Genomic DNA, 24047 nt, shown 5'->3' on the forward strand with positions numbered 1-24047 from the left:
CAAATAATATTTTGATTTTGTTAACCATTATTGTTAAGATAATATAATAAATTAAAACATTTTTTATTAAAATATAGCATTTAATACTAATAATATATTTATATTATATCTTTTAATAAAAATGTTTATTACTCTGTTTAGCATATGCGATAATTAACTAACCCCCTTTACAATAGTTTCTGCATTAAGTAATAGTCATTCATGTGAGTGCACATTAAACACATATTATTTAAGTACAACTTAATAGACAACAATGCATATAACAATAACTGATAACAAGATTGTAGTTTATAATTATTGCTGAATGGAGTTCATATGAAATTAGAAAGGTTACACAATCAATTTCTACAACAGGATAAAAATTGTCCAGAAACATATCCTCAACTACTACATTTCTAGGGCCTATATAAAACTCTTTAATCAAGAAAGTAGAGGTTCCATTGTGTAAAAACGTTATTAAGATGTTTTGAGTCTTTGTTTTATCAACAAAGATCTTCTTAGCCTTACAAAGTTTTATGAAGAGCATTGTAAGTCTTTATCCATCTATATATATATATATATATATATTGATATGCAATATTTCTCTAAAAACTTATTCAATTATCTAAACTATGAATTTTTTTTAGTAAAAAGTTAATAAATTAAAAGAAACATTTCAGCAGGATGTTAATTCTTATACAAGAATCATTAGGATAACCTATACACCTCGCCTACTAACTAACAAATATTCTATAAAATCATTACAACATCAATATAGTTAGCAGACCCAAACAAAACAAGAAGCAAAAAAACCTATCACATAATGATTATTCTACACAAAACCTTCATCCCAGGAGCTACTGCTACTGCACTCCTTCACTTTAGCAAATCTGCATCTTCATTCCTTCCTTTGCTTCAATTCCTTAATATAATTCTGAAACTGCTGCATAATGTAGCTTCCATTCTATTGATAGCAAATCACACATCCACCATAGATATCTCCTTGCTGCTACTGCTTGAGCATGTGCATTCACCAAACTAACAATGCAACATATCAATTCCAGAGTCAATCCAGCCTTCCATTTTCCTTGTTAGCCTATACCAAAAACACCATACCTCCCACACCTCACAGCCATCTTAAAAAAAAAAAAAAATAACAACACCTTTATGCTATAAGGAATCCAACAAATTTTAAAACTCAAGACCAACAATACCAAACAAAAAAGCAGAACAAAGAAAAAGCAAGTCAAGCTTTTAGACCGAAAAAATTCTTTAGTTGCTATAATAATGCAAATTAAAAGGCATAAAATCTAATTAGAGAAAGAAAAGTTGATTTTCTTTACTTTATGTAAAATCCAGATTGTACTTGTGTCAAGGTAAGAATTTTCTCAACATCAATCTTTGCTTGATTAATAGTCTTATTCTTATGCTTCCAGATGCACCAAATTACATAAATCCACAAACTTTTCTACAACTTGTTATACTCTTTGTTAAAGCAAAGATAGTAAAATTGATCAAAATGATTAACTAATACATTGTGGTTCACCATACTAACTCCAAGCCAACTATTACACATATTCTATACTGCATTTAAACATTACATGCAATGAGGATGTGTGAAGTTGACTCTTTCTCCCTCCCACATAGAGGACATAATATATCTCTCGATATAACTTCCTTTTTGTTCAGTTCTACTTGGTTGTTATCTTATTAAACAAGGTCCTCCACAGATAAAATTGAGTCGAGGGCATTGTCTTTACATTTTAGAGATAGGCAAATGAACTAGATATACACTACAAGAAAATCATGAAATAAAAACTAATTTTAGAAACAAAAAATAATTAGTTACTATAGTGACTAAATTAGAGACTATTTTAGAGACTAAATTTTTTTTAGTTTCTAAATTAGTTTATATTATTGTTAAATAATTTCTAAATTGTTATCTAAATAGCTACCAAGATTTTAACTACCAATTATTTAGATTATAAATTTGGTAGCAATACCAATTAAATTTATAAAATTGTTGAAAGTGAAAATTTGGGTGTCATGCTGCAACTTTGGAACACTCTCTGGTATTATTAAAGCATATATACCTCTCACGTTTACATGCTCCATAGAGAGTCCTCATATGGGTATATCAACTGTATATCATTTGTCAAGTTTAGTTATGAATACAGTTGCAGTCACTGATAATTTTTCTGAAAACAAGTTTGTGTTTAGTTGTTTTTATGGGGTGCAAAAGGAAGCTTTTTGGTTGAAATTACCCACTGTTGCAGAAGACGGTAGAGGGTTTATAACACCTTGCTGAATTTGGAGGCCTTTTATACAGTTTCTGCACAAATATGTAATATTGTTACATCTCCAAATGAAAAAGTAAATGTATACTAATATATGAACCAAAGCTATATTTGTTTGGCTTGTCTCTATGTTTCAAGAACAATGATATGAACCAAAGCTATTCTTGTTGTGTTGCCAAGTGTTTTTTATCTTCTTACTTTTTGGATTAGTTATTTACTTAAGGGTGATATATATATAGATGGTTATTTAAATACATGTGCTCTAATAATTACTTTTTAATAAAAAAATTAAAGTATCTCTTAAATATTTTTATTAATTTGTTTTTATTTTCGATAAAAAAATGCTAAATTTAGTGCCTGTTTGGATCAAGGGGTGGCACTGTAGCGCAGACGGATTTAAGAGTGCCACCCCCGTTTGGTTCCGTGAGAGAGTGAAGGTGAGGGTGAGATTGAGTGGAAACATGGGTGATTTTCGGATCCTCCCAAATATGAAGAGAAAGTAGAGTGGTTAGAGAGGAAAGCCACGTCAGATTAGTGAAATACTATTGTGCCCTTATTTTTTTCATCTTCCACAGTGTAAACTGCCATTACCATCGCGCCCCATGCTTCTTCTTCTTCCTCTTCCTCTGCGGCTTCTCTTCTCAGTGTCTCTTCTCTTGCATTGTGCTTCAGATTTAGGTTTTCATATTAACTTGGGCTTCATTTTTTTCCACTATGGGTTTCAACTTTTAAAAAAACATTACTTTGTTTCTTCCTGCACCCCTTTATATTCTTATATCATCCTTATAATTTAAAAATTAATTTTATATTATATATTTTGACAACTATTTTTTAAAATATATTAATTTTGTTAATAATAATAATGAAAATTATTATTAATAATAATTTTGTATATATATATATAACATAATTTAAAGAATTATAAATAATATTAAAACTATCTAAATAAATTAACTTAAATAACAAAATTAATTTAAATTAATAAAATAGAAAATGATAAAATTATACTTATATTTAAAATTATATTTAATTATTTCTTTAAATTTTACATTTATTTTATTTTATTTATAAATAAAACTTTAAATTATTTTAATTAACTAAAATATGCACAAAATTAATAATTATTTATTCTTATTTTATATACAAGAAACATAAATAATATTAAAATTATCTAAATAAATTAACTTAATTAAAAAAATTAATTTAAATTAATAAAATGGAAAATAATAAAAATATATTTAAATATAAAAAATTATTAATTAATTTCTTTGAATTTTAAATTATTTATTTATTTATTTATAATTAAAACTTGAATTTCTTTTAATTAAATATAATGTGTAAAAAATTAATTATCATTTATTTCTTCTTCTTTTTATATAGAAGGGTAAATTTGTAATCTTACAATTTACATAATTAAAAATAATTCAAAATATCCTTACAACCATCACATCACTCACATATTTCAATAAACTTTCCTTACACATCCACTCTAACATACCTCAATCCAAACATCCTCAACTTTCTTCACAAATCTTCACACTTCCACTCCCCTACACCCTCAACTTTCCACTCTCTCACACTCTCTAATCCAAACAAAGCCTTATTGTTATCTGATTCGGTTTTTGCAGGTTAAGTTATCAGTGACAATGTATCTCTGAACGCCCGCTTGCTCGATTAAACATCGCAAGTGTCGGCCAACCACCCACCAAACTTGCTCGATTACATTGCAAGTATTGCCCGACGCCCGGCCGGCACTTGCGATGTTAATCGAGCAAGCGGGCGTTCGGCAAATACGATTACATTGCAAGTATTGCCCGACGCCCGGCCGGCACTTGCGATGTTAATCGAGCAAGCGGGCGTTCGGCAAATACTTGCAATGAATTTGTATTTATATTTATAACTATTATGACCCATGAATTTAAATTATATTATTTATTAAAACTAAATAACTACCACTTAAATATTTTTAAATATTAATTATAATTTAAGTCTTACATAAATAAAAATAATAATTGCATAAATAAAACATAATTAAAATTATATTTTCTTATTTCCTCATAATTGGTTAAGAAAATATAAATTAAACTTAAAATATAACTTATCACGTTCTCATTGTATCATCAACGTATAGATTAATTTTTTTAAAAGTATTATAGTCCCTTGACATACATTAATATCTGTTTTTATAATTCATTTATCTCCATCAAATTACCTGTGTTAATGATAACTAAGTTCTTTCTCTTACGTTTCTTAATTGGGAAAAGGAAAATACGTGTAAACATATTTGCACAGATAAAAATTTCATTCATTCTTTGTTGATTCATGTAGCTGGTTTCATCTAGCTGCACTTTTATCTCGTTTTGAAAGCTGGCAACCACCCCATGCGTTGAGACAAATTATTTGTTTCACAATATTAAATTGACTGCAACCGAACTCAAAATCCTTTAGTGCATTTCAACATTGGAAACTTCATTCTAATACAGTAAGTAATAAGTGAGCCATATTTGACGTAATTGGTTCAAAACAATATAAATGGCTCAATCACTAGGCACCAGGTATCGGCACTACACTAGTTCACAAAACACAGCCAAGCACAGAAAAGACACTTAAAAATTGGAGCTTCAAAATCAGTCAGTACTTTAGAGGTGCCTGCTGGGTTGGTAACAATCCAAAACGCTTCTTCAGAAGAACTCTCTGCCTCGAATATTTATCATCGGGTGAAAACCGAGCTGCATTTTGGGAAAACCACAAAAATCATAAACAGGTACAGAAAATGGAGAGAATTATAATTTATAAATAACATTTCACATGTATTTGAGAGTGACTAGTATGCCTTATGCCAATGACAAAATCCAAACTGTGCAAAAAGCAGATCTTTAAAATATTATACAGTGAGCAATGAAAATAATAAGTTGTTACTGCTGAAAATAGGAAAGAAAGTAGTAGGTGGCTTTTTTAAATAAAATTAACAAACATAAATCAAAATAGAAAACAATTTTTTGTAGTAAATTAGCCCTATGCTACCAAGTTCCACACTACAGAAGTTCTTAATCAAACAGCCACAATGATATGTTTCTCAGTCAATGACTTTCATCCAATGTTACATCCAACATGCATATCAAGATGATGACTCGGCACTTTCGGAAAAACGACGAGGCTGATGGTGTTACTTTTTTTCCACCTTTAACTTTTTTCCCTTATAAAGACCAAAAATCCTTCAGGGAAAAAAGACCAAAAGGGGACAAAAGAAAACCAGGATCAAAATCAAGCAGCAAAGAATGCCAATCTCGCTAAGAATTTGACAAAGACGGCCTCTAAAAAGGCAATTACCAAACAACCAAGAAAAGTCTTGATCCCAATTTCACAACTAAACTCTAGAAGACGGGCTGCCAGAGAAAACTCTAGCATTTCTTTAATAAACACAAAGAAACACAGATTGAATGCAATGCCAAAAACCCTTTTTCTGTCGTTGTTGACAGAGCAGATCCTCTAAAATTAAAACACAAACTGTCAAATGCCCTAGGTACAACCCCAATTTTCAATGAGAATAATAAACCCATTAATCCATACAATCCAAGCCAACCCGTTTCAGAAAATTATCTACGCAAATAGAAGAGAAGTGAAAAAAAAGCCCCCAAATAAAAAAATACAAACTATAACAATGTTACGGTCCACAGTGCATTTTAGTATCAACACAGAAATTGCACAGAGAAGGACAAAAGGTTTTCTTTTGAATTCACAAGCAATTATTATAGCATAATTTGAAAAAACTCATATATGTCAAGAAACTGCAGTAAGCAGAGCAAAATACCTGGATGGGCAGATTGTGTAGCTAGCCCTACCGGCGACTCTTTCTGCAAAGAAGAAAAACAACACACTTCAAAGCAGTGATAACCACCAAGATTTTGGCTTGTTGCCAATAACCCGTGAGGATGCAATTTTATTACAGGAAATCATAACACGAAGAAATTAAAACGTAGGAAAAGAACCAGTGCGTTAAACTGAGCTAGGGCTGAAACAGCCTTTCAATGATTCATTTCAGATTGAGTCAAGAGGGTTAAAGAAACACGAGAGAATAAATAATGTCGCTCCATTATTGAATGTTTGATAAATACAAACTTCAGAACCAAATACAAAACTTACCTTAGTGGTGTAGACTTTGTCACCATTGTCGTTTATGTAAAACTGAAGATACATTGTCACTGATAACTTAACCTGCAAAAACCGAATCAGATAACAATAAAGCTAGAAACCATAGCACGTGTTGATAACAGAAATTGGAAACAACAATCAGTCTAGGGTTATCAGAAACATACCTGATCGAGAATGAACAGCAACAAAAATAAACTCAGCCGAACGTAAAGAAATAAACCTGCGGTGGAGGCGAGGAAAGGGTTTTAAGGTTTTCTGGTCTACAGAAGTTGCTTTGGTTCAACGAGAATGGGCCTTTCATTTAGGTTAAGGCCCTTTTTATTGGTTATGGGCCATTTTGCTAATATGGAAGGTAGTTTCTTCCTGCACCCCCATAATTTTGTAAATTCCGAAACTGACCTTCACCTGTTATTTGAATTCGAGATCTGGGAGTGTGTTATGGATTCATCAATCCGGAAGTGAATCATGTTGCTTTCTGGGAGATGTTAATCGAGCAAGCGGGAGTAGGGCGGCCGGCACTTGCAATGTTAATCGAGCAAGCGGGCATGAGCGGCCGGCACTTGCGATGTTACTCGAGCAAGCGGGAAAGGGCGGCCGGCACTTGCGATGTTAATCGAGCAAGCCGGCGTTCGGCAAGTACTTGCAATGTCATCGAGCAAGTTTGGTGGGTGGTTGGCCGGCACTTGCGATGTTTAATCGAGCAAGCGGGCGTTGGGCAATACTTGCAATGTCATCGAGCAAGTTTGGTTGGCTATCGGCCGGCACTTGCGATGTTAATCGAGCAAGCGGGCGTCGGGCAATACTTGCACGTGACCGAATGCACCTCCGAAGAATAAGGAATATGCGTTTAAAGAAGATATGTTCCCCGGGGAACGACCAACTGAAGGAGACACCAAAAAGGAACAACCAACTGAGGGAACGACCGACCGAAGGAAAAGAAGATCGACACGTCAACAATCTCATTACGTCAACCGACCGTGCCTGGGCCCCATTTCTCCAAACAGGTACAATTGGCGCCCACCGTGGGGCCGAGGCAAGATTTCAATTTTTAAAGCTATAATGGTTGCAACAAGGGACAACAACGACGCTATGGCAGAACAGATGACTATGATTCAAACCCTCCAAACTCAGATGGAGGAACTGCGGCAAAAGGGGATGGAAGACCGTCGTCAACACGAAGAGGATAGACACCGCCAAGAGGAAGAAATCGCCTTATTGAGAGAGCAGAATGCGCGACTCCAGCGACAGGTCGATAATCCCGAACGAGAATGCCAATCCCATACCAATCCTGCTTCCAGAGCTGGAACAGTCGAAAGAAAGTCAAGTAAAAGGGGTCATCCTTTTACAGACGAAATCATCACCACACCACTTCCTGACAAATGGAGAGGCCTCGCCATTAAACTCTATGACGGCTCGACCGACCCGGACGAGCATTTAAATGTTTACAAGACGCAAATGACTTTGTATACCACAGATAACAATGTGTGGTGTAAAGTATTCCCCACGTCGCTCCAGGGAGAACCTCTTACTTGGTTTACAGAGCTGTCTCCGAATTCCATTGACGACTTCGACGTCTTAGCCGTAAAATTCTCTACTCAGTATGCCACCAGCCGACCGCATCACATGTCCTCCATGTCTCTCCTCACTCAGTCGGTTTTTCCCTAAGGAGGGTTTACGACCGAGAAGGTTTTAACGAGGCACTATAAATCAAAATCCAAGTCCTCTATTCCTTTTATTACTCTCAATTTATGCCTCGTTCGGCATTCGCATTATTACTATCGTAATCAGAATTATTTATGCCTCGTTCGGCATTAGAATTATCTTATTACTTTAATGTAATCAGAATTATTTATGCCTCGTTCCGCATCAGAATTATCTTATTACTTTAATGTAATGTAATCAGAATTATTTATGACTCGTTCGGCATCAGAATTATCTTATTACTTTAATGTAATCAGAATTATCTATGCCTCGTTCGGCATCAGAATTATCTTATTACTTTAATGTAATGTAATCAGAATTATTTATGCCTCGTTCGGCATCAGGATTATCTTATTACTTTAATGTAATCAGAATTATTTATGCCTCGTTCGTCATCAGAATTATCTTATTACTTTAACGTAATCGAAATTATTTATGCCTTGTTCGGCATCAGAATTATCTTATTACTCTAATGTAATCAGAATTATCTATGCCTCGTTCGGCACCCGAATTATCTTATTACATTAATGTAATCAGAATTATTTATGTCTCGTTCGGCATCATAATTATCTTATTACTTTAATGTAATCAGAATTATTTATGCCTCATTGGGCGTCAGAATTATCTTATTACTTTAATGTAATCAGAATTATTTATGTCTCGTTCGGCATCAGAATTATCTTATTACTTTAATGTAATCAGAATTATTTATGCCTCGTTCGACATCAGAATTCGGCATCAGAATTATCTTATTACTTTAATGTAATCAGAATTATTTATGCCTCGTTCGGCATCAGAATTATCTTATTACTTTAATGTAAACAGAATTATTTATGCCTCGTTCGGCATTAGAATTATCTTACTTTAATGTAATGTAATCAGAATTATTTATGTCACATTCGACATCAGAATTATCTTATTACTTTAATGTAATCAGAATTATTTATGCCTCGTTCGGCATCAGAATTATCTTATTACTTTAATGTAATCAGAATTATTTATGTCTCGTTCGGCATGATAATTATCTTATTACTTTAATGTAATCAGAATTATTTATGCCTCGTTCGACATCAGAATTCGGCATCAGAATTATCTTATTACTTTAATGTAATCAGAATTATTTATGCCTCGTTCGGCATCAGAATTATCTAATTACTTTAATGTAATCAGAATTATTTATGCCTCGTTCGGCATCAGAATTATCTTATTACTTTAATGTAATCGAAATTATTTATGCCTCGTTCGGCGTCAAAATTATCTTATTACTTTAATGTAATCAGAATTATTTATGCCTCGTTCGGCATCAGAATTATTTTATTACTTTAATGTAATGTAATCAGAATTATTTATGCCTCGTTCGGCATCGGAATTATCTTATTACTTAATGTAGTCAGAATTATCTATGCCTCGTTCGGCATCAGAATTATCTTATTACTTTAATGTAATGTAATCAGAATTATTTATGCCTCGTTCGGCATAAGAATTATCTTATTACTTTAATGTAATCAGAATTATTTATGCCTCGTTCGTCATCAGAATTATCTTATTACTTTAACGTATTCGGAATTATTTATGCCTTGTTCGGCATCAGAATTATCTTATTACTTTAATGTAGTCAGAATTATCTATGCCTCGTTCGGCACCCGAATTATCTTATTACTTCAACGTAATCATAATTATTTATGCCTCGTCCGGCATCAGAATTATCTTATTACTTTAACGTAATCGGAATTATCTATGCCTCGTTCGGCATCAAAATTATCTTATTACTCTAATGTAATCAGAATTATCTATGCCTCGTTCGGCACCCGAATTATCTTATTACTTTAACGTAATCAGAATTATTTATGCCTCGTCCGGCATCAGAATTATCTTATTACTTTAACGTAATCAGAATTATCTATGCCTCGTTCGGCATCAAAATTATCTTATTACTTTAATGTAAGCAGAATTATCTATTCCTCGTTCGACACCCGAATTATCTTATTATACCATAATTGGAATTATTTGTGCCTCGTTCGACATCCGCATTACCTTATTCTTTCCAAAATCGAAATTACCTATGCCTCGTTCGGCACCCGAATTCGTAAATCATTACTTATATAAATCAAACCACGTTTAGAAATTATCGTTCGGCCTACGCACTACAAATATTAGCTGAAATTATAAAATTCAAAATGCAAGTGTGTATTGCCCACATGTCGGGTCCAGCAATTTTCTATGCCACATTGTTCATTAACTTTTCAAAAGAGGCGTCCGGCTGTGGGCCAGGGGTCTCCGCCTCGGCCTCCTCATCTAAATTATCATCGGGGTTGGCCGGCACCAGCTTTCCATCAACTACCTATTTTTTCTATGTCGTACCGGACGTCCTCCAGGGGTGCTCCACGCAGGCAGATCGCTTGTCCGATGCCTAACCGAAAATATTCTTCGCTAATGCGAACGTCCCGTCATTCCATTAAATTTAATGTCTGACACCTCGAAAGGCACAACAATCATTACGACTCTTCGGCTTTTATTCACCTCGAGCCTGGGGGGCAAGTGTACCGGTAGGCACCGACCGACCGTGTGCACAGTAAATGTAAGGGCATTTATGTGACAAGCTAAGGTGGTTAAGATACACCTCCGAAGAATAAGGAATATGCGGTTAAAGAAGATATGTTCCCCGGGTATTCCGGAGCACGACTGGCAAGACATATCCATAATCACCCTGAGCCCAAGGGATAGAAAGCCCATTAGGCAATCCTATAAATACTGTGCTCAAGTCAGAGAAAGGTACGTTTCATTCACTTACGAAACCGCGCTTAGAATCTCATACTTGAGCGTCGGAGTGCCTTCACAGGTACCCTCCGCCGCCCGACCGAAGGAGACACCAAGAAGGAACGACCAACTGAAGGAGACACCAAAAAGGAACGACCGACCGAAGTAGAAGAAGATCGACACGTCAGCAATCTCATTACGTCAACCGAGCGTGCCTGGCCCCATTTCTCCAAACAGTTACAAGAACCAAATACAAAACTGACCTTAGTGGTGTAAACTTTGTCACCATTGTCGTTTATGTAAAACTGAAGATACATTGTCACTGATAACTTAACCTGCAAAAACCGAATCAGATATCAATATATCTGTTTATTTTATTTGACTTGGTGGTGTGGTGGAGTACATGATATCTGGCCATGCATTCATGATCTAATGGTTGAAATTGAGTTTTGACATGTAAAAAGTTGAAGGTTTGGTGCAGTTGCGTAGAGAAAATCCAAAGTTGATAAGATTCTTCTAGTTGATAAGATAAAGACATAAAGACATAGTCGTGTGTCAGGGTTGGTGTGAGTAATAATAATAAGGGTAATAATATATAGTGAACCAATATTATTATTTTTAATATTTATTTTATAGTCTTCATATTATTTAATTTTAAATTTATTTTTATATATATATTTATTTTAAAATCTATTATATCAAAAGTTATATACAGTGTTGAAAGTATCATTTTCTTAATATTTATAAAAGAATAGTGTAGGGTAAGGTCCATCACAAGTCCTATTCCTATGATCTTCTTTCTCTACACATCAATATATATTTAGATGTGGTTAACCTAACCTAACAACTTGGTGATTCATTTCACACAGAGAGAAAGGGAAAGGGAGAAGAGCTTAAGGAAGTGATGGGAGATGGGTGGGTTGGTAAAACATAAGAGAATGAATATTTCTCACTCTGTTTTGCCGATTCCACCCATTCCTATGATTTCCTTTGCTTCCTCTCTTTCCACTCTCCTCTCACCTTCTCTTCCTTCTTTCTCCCTCTCTCCCTGGTAAGCTCTGTTTTCTTCAGATCTCTGCTTTTACCAACCTTAATCTCTCTATCATCTCACTGTTTCTTCTTTTTTGTTCTTCTACATCTTCAAGGTTTAACAGATTATATGAACTATTTCTAGCAGATGCATGTGTTCTTTCTGATGCATGAACAGGTTTAAAGAGAGAAGCTAATTAACTGGATCCAGTTGAATCTTGGATTCATTTGTAGATCCATGAGCACATATGAACATGGACCAATTCAAACTAATTTTACTGTGCATTTTCAACGGATTACCAAGTTATAAGCTTGTTTCAGAATATGAACACTGATTTATGCCATAACTGTTTTCTGTTTGGAACTTCAAAATTATGAGTACACTGTAAAATATTGAAGATAGGTTTTATCTGAATTATATTAAAACGAAATGAATAAATAAATAAATATTAACACATTATGTGGAATTATAAATCAAGCTAAGCAGAAAACGCATAAGAATTGAAGAAGTAATAACTGTCTACTACAGAAATCACTAATACTATTTTTTTTTAAATTATTTTGAAAATTGTTAAGCGATTACTTTTCAAAATAATAAGATTAATTATACATTAAATGATATCTTTTGTTCAATCGATTCCGATATTAGAAAATATAAAAACAAGTTTATAATTGATGGAGGGCTAAACTTTTGGATTGTTGGATAGAAATGATAAATTGATATCTTGTTAATTAATATTTAAATCATAAATGAGGTGTGAAGATGCTTATTCCAAGAGGCCAAATAAAACAGTCTTTTAATCCATTTCTTAATTTTTAAATTTATGTATACCTTTTTAATATAGGATTGAAGTTTATATAATTGAAGACAAAGTTTTGAAGCTGACAAAGGAGATTAATAAGAAAAAATGGAAGATTTAATAAAATAAGAGGCAAATTGAATGAAAAAAAAATATGTTCAGAAGATTGACTTGTAAACGCGAAGAATGTAAATATGAGCAAAAATAAAAGTATACATTTTAATTTTCAAAAGTATGAGTATGGATTGAAGATTAAAAGTTAAGACAATTAAAAAATTTAAAATTAAGTGAAAAATGGAAAAACTTCATTTTATTTTATGACTATAAATTAAAAATAAATCCAGAAAATATTTTTATTATTCATATTAACTTTTCCAAATATGTTTATTTTTTAAAATTGACACTTTAAAATTGTTTAGTTGGAGTGTGCGTAATTAAATATAAAACAAAATTTATAGAAAAATATGAATGAATATCTTGAGAAGGTTAGATTATTGACCCTAATACCATAATGAGAAAGATATAGTTATGAGAATTATGATAAAAAAATGTATGAATTAAGAATAATAAAGTGAAGGTGGGTCCTAAAACCTAATTGAAGGCATCATAATTGAGACAATTAAAACCTAATTTAGTGAGGTTTTATATAAAAGAAAGAAAAGAAAGAAAAAGTTGCATTGAAGAAGATGGTATCAGAGAGGGAAGAACGGCATCGAGATTGATGCGTCTTCTGTCTTATTACCGCAAATTCAGTAAAGTGTCATTCACTCAGTCACGTGACATTCACGCGTTTTCGACACTCTCTTTCTCTCTCTTACTTTCTCACTGTCTTTATTTAATAATTTTTTTAGTATTATATATTATTAATTAAATAATTTTCACGATATCTTACGTGAACGTGTCAGACTAAAATTTAATTGCATCAAAACAAAAAATAAGTAAATTGAAAACTGAGTTGAAATTATAGATCTTCTAGATATAAAATTTTAATTTAAAAATAAAATATTAAAATTGTATAATGAAAAGGAGCAAAAATATTTAAAATATTATATGATAAAAAAAAGCAGTTATAAATTTAGTAGTGGCGACGTTAAAAGAAATAAAAATGATAAAGAGACTATATCCTCTGCCGACAACTTTTGTCCTTATCCTGTGTCACGAGTTCCATCATGCTCACAATTTTTTATTCCTCTTTTCTTCTCGCATCATCATCATCATTATTAAAAAACTGTTTCTGTATCAGAATTATTATTGAGAGGCTCTTTTAATTTCATTTGATAGAAGCCATTGAAACGGAAAAAGAGAAAGAAAGATTGAAGAATCGTTGAGAGAGATAGAGAAAGAGAGGAATAGGGAGAGAGAATTGGGGAAGATATGGGTGTGGGGGGATTGGGAAGTAAACCTTATCTTATGGTGTTTCTTCCCTACACCTCCCATACCACTCTTTTCCTCTTTTTCTTCCCCTTCCTTTTCTTTCTGCTGCTTCTTCTTCTCATCTCATCTCATCTGGTAATCTTTTCTCTCCTCTTTCATCTCATCATTTTCATCTAACTTCCAATTTTAAATCATTTATTATTGCTGTTTGCTCAGAACTCTGTAACAAACTATCTACCAGTTTTCAATTTCTTAGATCTAGACAATTTTGGTTCAAGATCTTGGAAAACAAATTATACTAACCTTGTGTAGATCTCGCTAGGCCAAGAAATCCTGTAACTAAAATGGTTGACAGTAACTTGTTAGAAAAGTGTTTGGTAATTGCTCTGAAACTCTTAAATCTCTGATCTCTCTTCAATCAACAAGTCTGGTATTGTCACTTTCTCATAATAAAGGTTTGTTGAAATTTTCTAATCTGAAGTCTGGAATAATTTTCACCATAAAATAAATTTTTGATTCTTTTTTCTAAGCATATATATGTTGAAAGCTACCACTGTTCCCCTCTTCCTTCAATCCTCATCCTTCACCATAAACAATCTCTTGTGGTAACAGATCATTGATTATATTACAGCAGTTGTACCCAAGAAGACCAAAATCAAGAACTCTCAAACCCTTTATCCCTAACCCACCTTTCTCCTTTTCTAAACAAACCTTATCCCTACTATCCCCACCACCCCCAAACAAAAATTCAATTCCCATTTACCTAACATTAAACTTTTCATTCAACTTAGAGTAGCATGAACCTCCTCGATGAAGGATTGTTTTATACTCCTTTGGTACAAAACCAACTCTATTACCACACCCTTTAATATTAAACTTTTCATTCAACTTAGAGAGCATGAACCTCCTAAAAAGAAAGAGTTTTCTTTTCAAATAGTAATGTTTTTTTAAATGATCATACATCTTAGGTAATGAATCTCATAACACTAGTGTTTGATGTTCATTATCAATCTGCACATCAATATTTTTCTCATAACACTAGTGTTTGATGTTCATTATCAATCTGCACATCAATATTTTTCATATTAAGGATCAACTTGTTGAATTCATTCACTATTTGCCTTTTTAGTACTCATCTTATATGCATATAATGTTTACTTAAAATTTGGTTCACTGAGGATTCGCCGTGTATTGTAATTTTTTCTTTCGAAACTTGTCCCAACACCTTATCATTGAGGCAAAGAACAATCACTTTGTGAGTATGCTTTTACAATGTTTTCTTATCCTTCTCTACTATGGATACGTCAAGCTTAGATTCATCTTCTAAAGTTTCAAAGATACCTTATGAACTAGAAGAGCACACAACTTCAATCAAAATCATTAAAACCAGGGAATTTCTCAACTTTATACTTTACGAAAGAACAAGAAAAAATCACATACATAAATTAAAATTAACGTAGTTCAATTGAAATATGTTAACAAACCCTAATCTATATTCATATGAGAATTCACTAATATCGAATATTACAACTTCAGAAACATTAATTTATAGTGATAAAAATTTCATATATCTTTATAATTGATTCACGTTAAGCATCCTTAACACTGCTTATAACTTAACTTAACTGAAAAATTACTTAGACAGTTTTACTACCCAATTCAAATTTCAATAAGAAATAGAACGGTATGTTAAAAACATTTACTAAATATATGATAAAAATTACATATCAAACATTAAACGATATAATACAAATTAACTTCTACAAATTTTTAGATAATATTTTAATGAATTAATTCTCATAATTATTGACGTAATGTTATTATTTATCAATAGTTCATTTCGACTTTTTTAGATATTTATTAGGAAAAAATTCAAGCAACATTAATTAAAATTGTTTAAGAATTAAAAAAAAATCTTAATTTGATAGTAATCGAAATGCTCTTTTCAAATTGAGAAAATTAAAATGAATAACTTGATGGAAAGATGTTTAAGGGTTGGTATTGATAGTGAGAGGAAGAATAAAATAACAACTATTTGATCCTTAAAGGATGATTGGTGCACATGTAAGCTTAAGGAGAAAGTTAAGAATGATATACTTACGCTTTTCAATGCCACAAAATTTGTGACAATATTCATATTTCAGTTTTTACTAGAAAAATATTGATGAGGTGACTGTAATAAATAGATTTGATAGTTTCACATGTTTATCTATTTAAATTTATATTTTCATACAAAATATACAAAAATTAAAAAGTGAACAATATCACGTGAATAAATTAGTTATTTAAAATAAGTTAATAGTTAGAAAGAAAATATCACGTGAATTAAATTATTTTTATATATCTTGTCAGAAAAAATGTTTTAGTTAAAAAATATACAAAATTATTTTTTCTTATTCAATATGTATTGATTAAATCTCCAATCAAATCCCAACAACAAATTACTTCAATTTTTTTATTATATTTTTATTATTTTTTATAAAGATATTTTATTATTATTATCACTTTTTTTAGTATATTAACAATCACTATCATAATAAATTATGATTATAGTAAAATTTAAAATTAATACTTATTATCATTAAAAAAATTATGAAATATAAATTAATTTTAAAAACAAAAAATAATTATTTATTATAGTGACTAAATTAGAGATATTTTAAAAATTAAAAAATAATTTTTAAATTAGTTTTTAAAAATTATAAAATGAAATAATATGAAATAATTAAATAATATAAGATTGGAGACATTCTGTCAATGATAATTATAATTATCATTGGCTATTCTCACATAACATTTTTTGTTTTTCTTCCAAATTCTCTGTTGCGTTTTTTTTTCTCAATTAAAGGGAGTGGCCAAATCCTTTTATAGGTCAATTGCTCATGATTAAATTGATTTGTTAACTTATACATCTTTCACTTCGAATTCCTCATTTGAAATTGATAAGTTTTGGAATGATAATGTTGCAGGCTTATCTCTTTTTTTCTTACTTTTTTTATTTCTATTTAATAATTATTTAATGTTCTTTCATGTATGTAATATATTAAAAAATAAAATATTTATATTATTTAATAATAATAATATGAGTAAAATATTGTCTAGAAAAATATCATACTATAAATTTAGAATGATATATACTTAAAAATCATTCAAGACTAGATGCATGATCAAAATTTATGGAATATAGCATTGAACTAGCAAGCTCACCAATTTGAACTTGCCAAGTTAATTTATGTAGTAAAGGTGGAATTTTCCTTTCCATTGACTCAAATATAAGCAGTTATTTATTTATTCATTTCATATTATCCTAATTTTTTATCATCAAATAAGCAACAGTCAAAATTCCTCAATTACAAAGTTTAACCTTAATTCATAGTCTTAAAATAAAATTTTATCAAAATTCACATCTTACAAAAATCTCAAATGAACCCGTTCAATAATTTACTGCTAAACTTTCACCAAAATCACTAAACTCAATTAACTCAATGCAAAGTCTCCACCTAAAGCCAAATCAAAATTCAATTTAGAACTTCAGATTTGAATTTCAATCAAAGTTAACTTTCTTGAACATAATTTCATCTACTTCTTAGAAAAAATTGGAGTGGGTGAGAATGATAAATTACAACACTTCAAGAGCTCATTGATCCCCTGAATATTTCATTCTTAGCCATTAACAGCCTAAAACTTCAAATCAAAACTACAACATTCTCTATAACACAAATCACTTTCATTTTTGGCATGTATGAGATCTATGAGATCGATTAAAAATAAAATTACATACAAACATTATTACAAATCAATTTTATAAGGTTGAATTAAACTTAAAGTTCATTTTATAATAATACACCGAAAATAAATCGGAAAAGCTTATCTAATCACAACTTGAAAATATAAGATTACTACCTTCTAATCTCAACAAACACACATGGTGGAGAGAATATTAGTGCGACTTTGTTTTAGATTTGTTTTAGAAAGAAAAGAAGATAACACAAAGGTGAAGAGAACAAAGAGAAGAATGAAAAGATAGTTCCAGTAGTTTAATATTTTGGAGGCAGAAGAATTTTTTTTCATTGATATTAGCACCTCTATGGCTTAATAAACCCACCCCCTTCATCTTGTATTTGTTTTTAAAACTGACAAGGTTTAGTTAAACCCAACTTCCATCCTAACACATAAAAGCCCAAATATTTATTATTTACACCAAACACATGCATTAAATATATAATTAACTAAATTAAAAATTAAGTATAACTTAAATTTGATTATAACTTTTAAACTAATCTACACTTATTTATCACATAAAACATAAGTCCTTAGGATCATTATAGACTTTCTTTAATAGATTATCACTTTTAAAAATTATATTACCATATCTTAATTCTTTAAAAATAAATCCTAAAAATCAATCTTTTAATGTGTCAATTTTTGTAAGGCACTTGTAACACGAAGATAAATAAAAATTATTAAAATACTAAGATATTATCTCTCAAAAAAAAATTAAGATATTAAAACAATAATCTTGAATATATATGTACTATGTATATATATACTTAATACATTACAATGAGAAGGTAAATTATGAAATATTTACTTGTAATAACCTTTATAATATAAAATATTTACTTTTTATATAATAAAACTGTTAAACAAATAATATATAATTAAGTTTAGTTGAGTTTATTTTATTAAAAATTCATAAATTCATTATTCAATCTAGTTTTAATCAGGCATACTAAATAAAACTCGTACAGATATAATTGCAGTAGTTTGAACATATTCACAATATAAGTGTAAACTACTTGCACCCTTATTAATTAGTTACCATAAAAAATGTTCGTATTTGAGAAGAGAAATGGCAATTTTTAACGTGTGTAATGTCCCAACAATAAATAATTAATATTTTTCAAAATAAATTTTTTATTTTTTATCACACAAAAGAAATAATCACTAACATGATAATCCCTTTACTAGTCTAACATAAATATTTCTAACTTTCCTAAAATTTCTCAAATAAGAATTTATGGATAAGTATGACGAAAAATTAAAAGAAAAATTATTATTTTAAAACTTTTTGACTGCAATAAAATCGAATTAAGATTATATGGTTTATGATATATGAAGATGAAGTCGTACTAAAATTATATAATTTTAATATTTTTTTACTGAAATCATGTCAAAGTAATATTCATATTTATTTTATAATATGTGAAAAATAGTGTCACTTAAACGCGATTTTAAAAGTGGTCTAATATTAACATGACACAAATGAAAATCTAGACACAAAAATTATGGAGTATGTCATATGGATTTGATTATTGGTGAAAATTATATCTAAAGTTTTAAAATGTGTATTTCAATACTCAATTAATTCTGAACATGAAATACTACTGTCATTGATTCAGTACCCTTATTTTATAACTAATTTAACTAACATGTGATTGATTTGAATAAAACTAAATTTGAATTTAAAAAACTAAATCCAAACTTAGAAAATAATATTTTCATCATTTTAATTTTTTTTATCGACTATAAACAATGAATAAATATGAACCACTTGAAGGGTGGTCTAACCTTTATACATAATGTATAAGCACAATCTTTAACCTTCCTTACTAGACAGATTCCTAAATAAGCCTAACATTAAAACACCTAGCTGAACCCAGAGAAAAACACATAAGGTGCTTAAGCCTACATCTTAAAAGAGAACATCATGAAACCATCCTCATATAAACCAAATGGTCAAGACACCAATCAGAAAAGGAAAAAAACACAGAATGCGACTTAGATGTGACTCACGTCCAAGCCTTTAATTGAACCAAAGCAAAAACTTTCACTGCATCCACTACACCTCCTTTAAATATTACACTGTTTCTATGCTTCCAGATTTCGTTGACTACTGCGATCCAAATCACTTCCCAAACCTTATTTATCGAAGCAGACACATTACACATCCTAAACCGAGAGAAATGTAGCATTAAGACGTCGTGAAACGCACACTAAACCCTAAAGTTCATCATTAAATTCAAAGTAACCTGTTACATGGATTAATTTGCGTACATAAATTCATTTTTTTCTATGATATTATCCCTTAAAATAAGTGTTTCTAGAATAATTATTCATTTAAAAAGTAAATAAGATTCATTTAAGTTAAAATAACACGAAATAAGGTTTGCTTGGGATTGTGTTTAGAAACAGCAAGTGGTTAAAGTAAGAAAAGAAGAGCTTTGAGTTATGGATGAACGTGAATGCATATGCATGGTCACATGTTAATTGATTACTAATAGTAGTAGTTGAATGCAGCAGAAAAGGTAGATAAAAACGAAGAGAAAGCACAGTGAAAAAGCATAATAAACGAGCATTAATTAGAAAAGGTAAAAAAAAGAAAAGAAAGAGAGTGGTGTGGTTTTGCACATGCGGGATCCAATGCGTGAAAAACATTGAAAGCAATGAAAAGGACCCACCAGTGTCGGGTGAGATACACTCTCGAGGCCTCACGCGCCGCTCTTTGTTCACACTTCTTCGGACACACCACAAACACGCATCTCTTACTATCTTTCTGCAACCATTTTCACTTTTTTTCTTTTTTCTTACCCTGCCCAATCATTGAATTCACATACTATTTTTTTTTAAATTCTAAGTAAAATTTCAACATAATAATTATACTTTTATTTCAATGTTATTCTAAATAAACATTTCAATAAATATACTTTATTGATTTTGAAGTGAAACCACTTCGTCGTAATTTTATTTTAAACAAGTTTTTTTCCTTTACTAAGATGTTTTTTAACCAAAAAAAGTTTTAAACTATACTTTAAAAGAAATAATAACTCGGATATAATTATTGAATTTAAAATTATTAATATTAGAATAATTATAAATCAAACAACTATAAAAAATATTAATAATTGGTGAATTAGAAACTGTAAACCCTAAAGCTCTAAAGCTCTAGTATCTTATATAATCTTTCCTTTATTTACTTGGTCAGTACTTTAGTAATATGTATTGTAAATTCAGTTTTTTTAATTATATATTAAAATACTATTAGAAGGTGAGATACAACCTTACATAAACAAATATGCAAAATAAGTGTTGGAGATCCCACATCGACTAGAGATTAGAGCCTTTCATTGTATATATGTGGATGCAATCCTCATCCTTATGAGCCGGTTTTATGGGGTTGAGTTAGGCTTAAAGTCCACTTCGTAATATGGTATCAGAACCATTTTGAGCCTATCATAGCGAGTGTTTGTGTTGGGCCTATCGGGCCGCTATCGGACCATCCAAAATATATAGTCCTACGCACAAGTTGGCAGTCTCGGCGTGAGGGGGTGTGTTGGAGATCCCACATCGTAACAATAAGATTTATATATTTTTTGCATGTAGAGAACTTAACTTAGGAAAGAGACTACATTATTTAAAAAACATAAATATATCATAACATTAATTAAATTTTAAGTCTATTAAAAATTTGTATGTTTTTAATTAGTTTTTATTACAAAAATATTATTATTAAGTATCAAAAGTTTTACATATTTTAACAAACACACTAACCGGACATAGACTTAAACTACATCAAACAACTATTCTTATACACTCTAAAGGTACCATACACCAATTAAAAAAAAAAAACAAAGCAGATCGAGATCTAACATTAATCTAAGACCAAACATTTGTTTGCTTACATATTTTAATTAATTCTTCACCGTTTAATTAATCATCAACTGAAGCGACCGAAATATTATTATGTATCGGTATCCTTATATGAAAAAGTAATTGTAGGATTAAGTTTATTTTTTTTTTATAAATTTAAATAATTTTAACTGAGTTTGTTTTTAAAAAATATTCTATCAAATATTCAAAATCTTTATACTGAATCAGTTGAGTTCTCGTTGTTTCTCTAGTTAAGTGAAGTGATATAAATATTTGATTTTGCATTCACAAGTACTACATTTTAGACAACAATAAAAATGATTTTTTAAATAATAATTATCTTTATAAAAAGATATTTTTAAAAAAATATTAAAATAAAAATCTAATCAATTATGCAGAAACACAAAACATTATTGTTTGGTAAAAGATAATTAAAGTTATATAACTTATTTTTTATATTGCTTAAGTCTTAGATGTTGCGCTTGAAACTGTAAATTTAAATTAGATCACTCTAATTAAATTGATGATGTAAACCCAATTGAAAAATAAATTAGAAATTAAATAATTATTATTTTTATATAAAAATATGTAAGAAGTAACATGTAAAATAATGGTCACATAATTTCAGTTGATGGTAAAATCAAAGACAAACTTAATTAAAAAAAATATAAAAAATAATAGTTAGATGAGTTTTGTAAAATCAAAGACAATAGTTAGACTAAGTTTCTGTGTCTTTTGGTGTTTTGAGTCATGAAATTTTAAAGTCATTATTTTTTTAGAAGTTTTGTGAACGAAATCTCATAAATGCATCTAAAATAAAGTGGGAAAAATTTAAAAACAAGATAAATTAATCTTGATTGAGTTTAAATTTAGCAAAGTTTGATGATTTTTTTTTATGATTTTGATAATTTTAATAAATTTGTGTGTCTTAGATGTGATAAGTCATGAAATTTCTGTTAAGATGTGAACTTTAAGTCTAAGTTCAACCCCATAAAACCGCTTTAATCTCTAGTCAATGTGGGATCTCCAACACATTTCGCATGGAAATATATGTGAAATGGCTCTGATACCATATTAAGAAGTAGACTTTAAGCCTAACTCAACTCTATAAAACTGACTCAATAAAGTGAGATTTGTACTTACTTATATACTATGAAAGACTTTAATCTTTAGTCCATCCGTAAGGGCAGATCTGGTAGCAAGAGATCAATTATCAGATTAAGTCAAGGGATTGCCTAGCTAGCGCATATCGAAGAGTTTGAGCAGTGGCCTTTGTTCACATCCTGATTGGGTTTCATCGAGGTATCTTCTTCTCCTCTTGTTGCGACAAATCGAGTTGATAAGTGCTGCAAGGAAAATCTCACAAATGTCAACCATTTAAAGTTGATTTGGATTAATTGACAGGGGTGATTAAAAGTAAAGGGCAGGCATAGGAATTGGAAGATAAAAGTGAGACATAAAATATAGGGAGTGTTGTTGTGTATAAGGTGGTCTGGTTTCAAATCCTTTGCTGCACTGCACTACCTCGTTAAGAGGATCTTAAAGCAAACTCAATTTCTCCAAAATCAAATCTTCACCCCACCCAATTTCCATTTATCACAATGGAGACTTAGTAAATAATTATTACAATAATTTTACTTAAAATCACTTGTTTTTATTTTGTATCAGTTTAAAAATGATTATTCTCATGGTAAGAACCAGAGAAAGTAAACTGAATGCTGAAATTGAATCACATAATTTTGTTCCAATTAATAACTATTATATGTTTCTCTTCTTTTTTTATTTTTACTTCACAAAAATTAAGTATTGAACACACAGTTAGAGCCTAAAAAATTATAAATTAAGTTCTAACTGATTTAACGATTTTTTCTATCAAAACATGTTATTTGATCTTTACTTTTTTTTTTTTACTTTTTAGAATTCATTCTTTAATTGTTTTTTATTTTAAATTTACTATTTAATATACTTTTTTATATGTATCAACAATTTTTTTAACGCTAAATTTTGGTGATATCATTCTCTTATGTGGCAAAACATTATAGGTATAAGTTACGACTCAGGTATATAATTAATCGACTAAAAGCTTATATGCGTACGAACAGCGCAAATGCAGAATATTAGATATTTGATTATAAGCTTGATATATTAATTTTTTTCATGAATATTTTCCAAATAATTTAATTATTTCAAGTCATGACCTGAATTATATATACATATCTTTTTAGCAAATGAAAAGTGGAATTAACTATGGAATAAAAGTATAAAAAACATTGAATGAATTAAGTAGGTTTATGGTGGATATTAATTA

General features: G+C 30.2%; 1 protein-coding gene and 1 long non-coding RNA gene across 3 annotated transcripts; one reads left to right on the forward strand and one right to left on the reverse strand.

Annotated features, from left to right (window-relative positions):
- Positions 1-4706: 4706 nt before the first annotated feature.
- Positions 4707-6731, reverse strand: LOC137828822 (H/ACA ribonucleoprotein complex subunit 3-like protein). Its single transcript, XM_068635544.1, has 4 exons — positions 6593-6731; positions 6420-6491; positions 6088-6130; positions 4707-5005 (listed from the first exon to the last, which is right to left on the reverse strand). Exons 2-4 carry the CDS (start codon positions 6471-6473, stop codon positions 4908-4910), a joined length of 195 nt encoding a protein of 64 aa, XP_068491645.1. The 5' UTR covers positions 6474-6491; positions 6593-6731; the 3' UTR covers positions 4707-4907.
- Positions 6732-11651: 4920 nt separating this feature from the next.
- LOC137828564 (uncharacterized) lies at positions 11652-23339 on the forward strand. Of its 2 annotated transcripts, XR_011083911.1 has the most exons (3): positions 11688-11937; positions 12032-14224; positions 22930-23339. It is a non-coding gene; the product is annotated as an uncharacterized lncRNA (long non-coding RNA). The 2 variants fall into 2 exon arrangements; XR_011083910.1 differs by lacking the exon at positions 22930-23339 and having other exon boundaries at positions 11652-11937; positions 12032-12287.
- Positions 23340-24047: the final 708 nt, after the last annotated feature.

This window comes from Phaseolus vulgaris, chromosome 7 (genome assembly GCF_000499845.2).
Source record: "Phaseolus vulgaris cultivar G19833 chromosome 7, P. vulgaris v2.0, whole genome shotgun sequence".
NCBI lineage: Eukaryota > Viridiplantae > Streptophyta > Magnoliopsida > Fabales > Fabaceae > Phaseolus > Phaseolus vulgaris.

Excerpts from the sequence above, each read along its gene's own strand:
- LOC137828822 (XM_068635544.1), bottom strand. The coding sequence starts at position 6,473 with ATGTATCTTCAGTTTTACATAAACGACAATGGTGACAAAGTCTACACC. Across the intron at positions 6,131-6,419 it reads ACAAAGTCTACACCACTAAG|AAAGAGTCGCCGGTAGGGCT; the intron begins GTAAGTTTTGTA and ends TCTTCTTTGCAG. Across the intron at positions 5,006-6,087 it reads TACACAATCTGCCCATCCAG|CTCGGTTTTCACCCGATGAT; the intron begins GTATTTTGCTCT and ends CCCAAAATGCAG.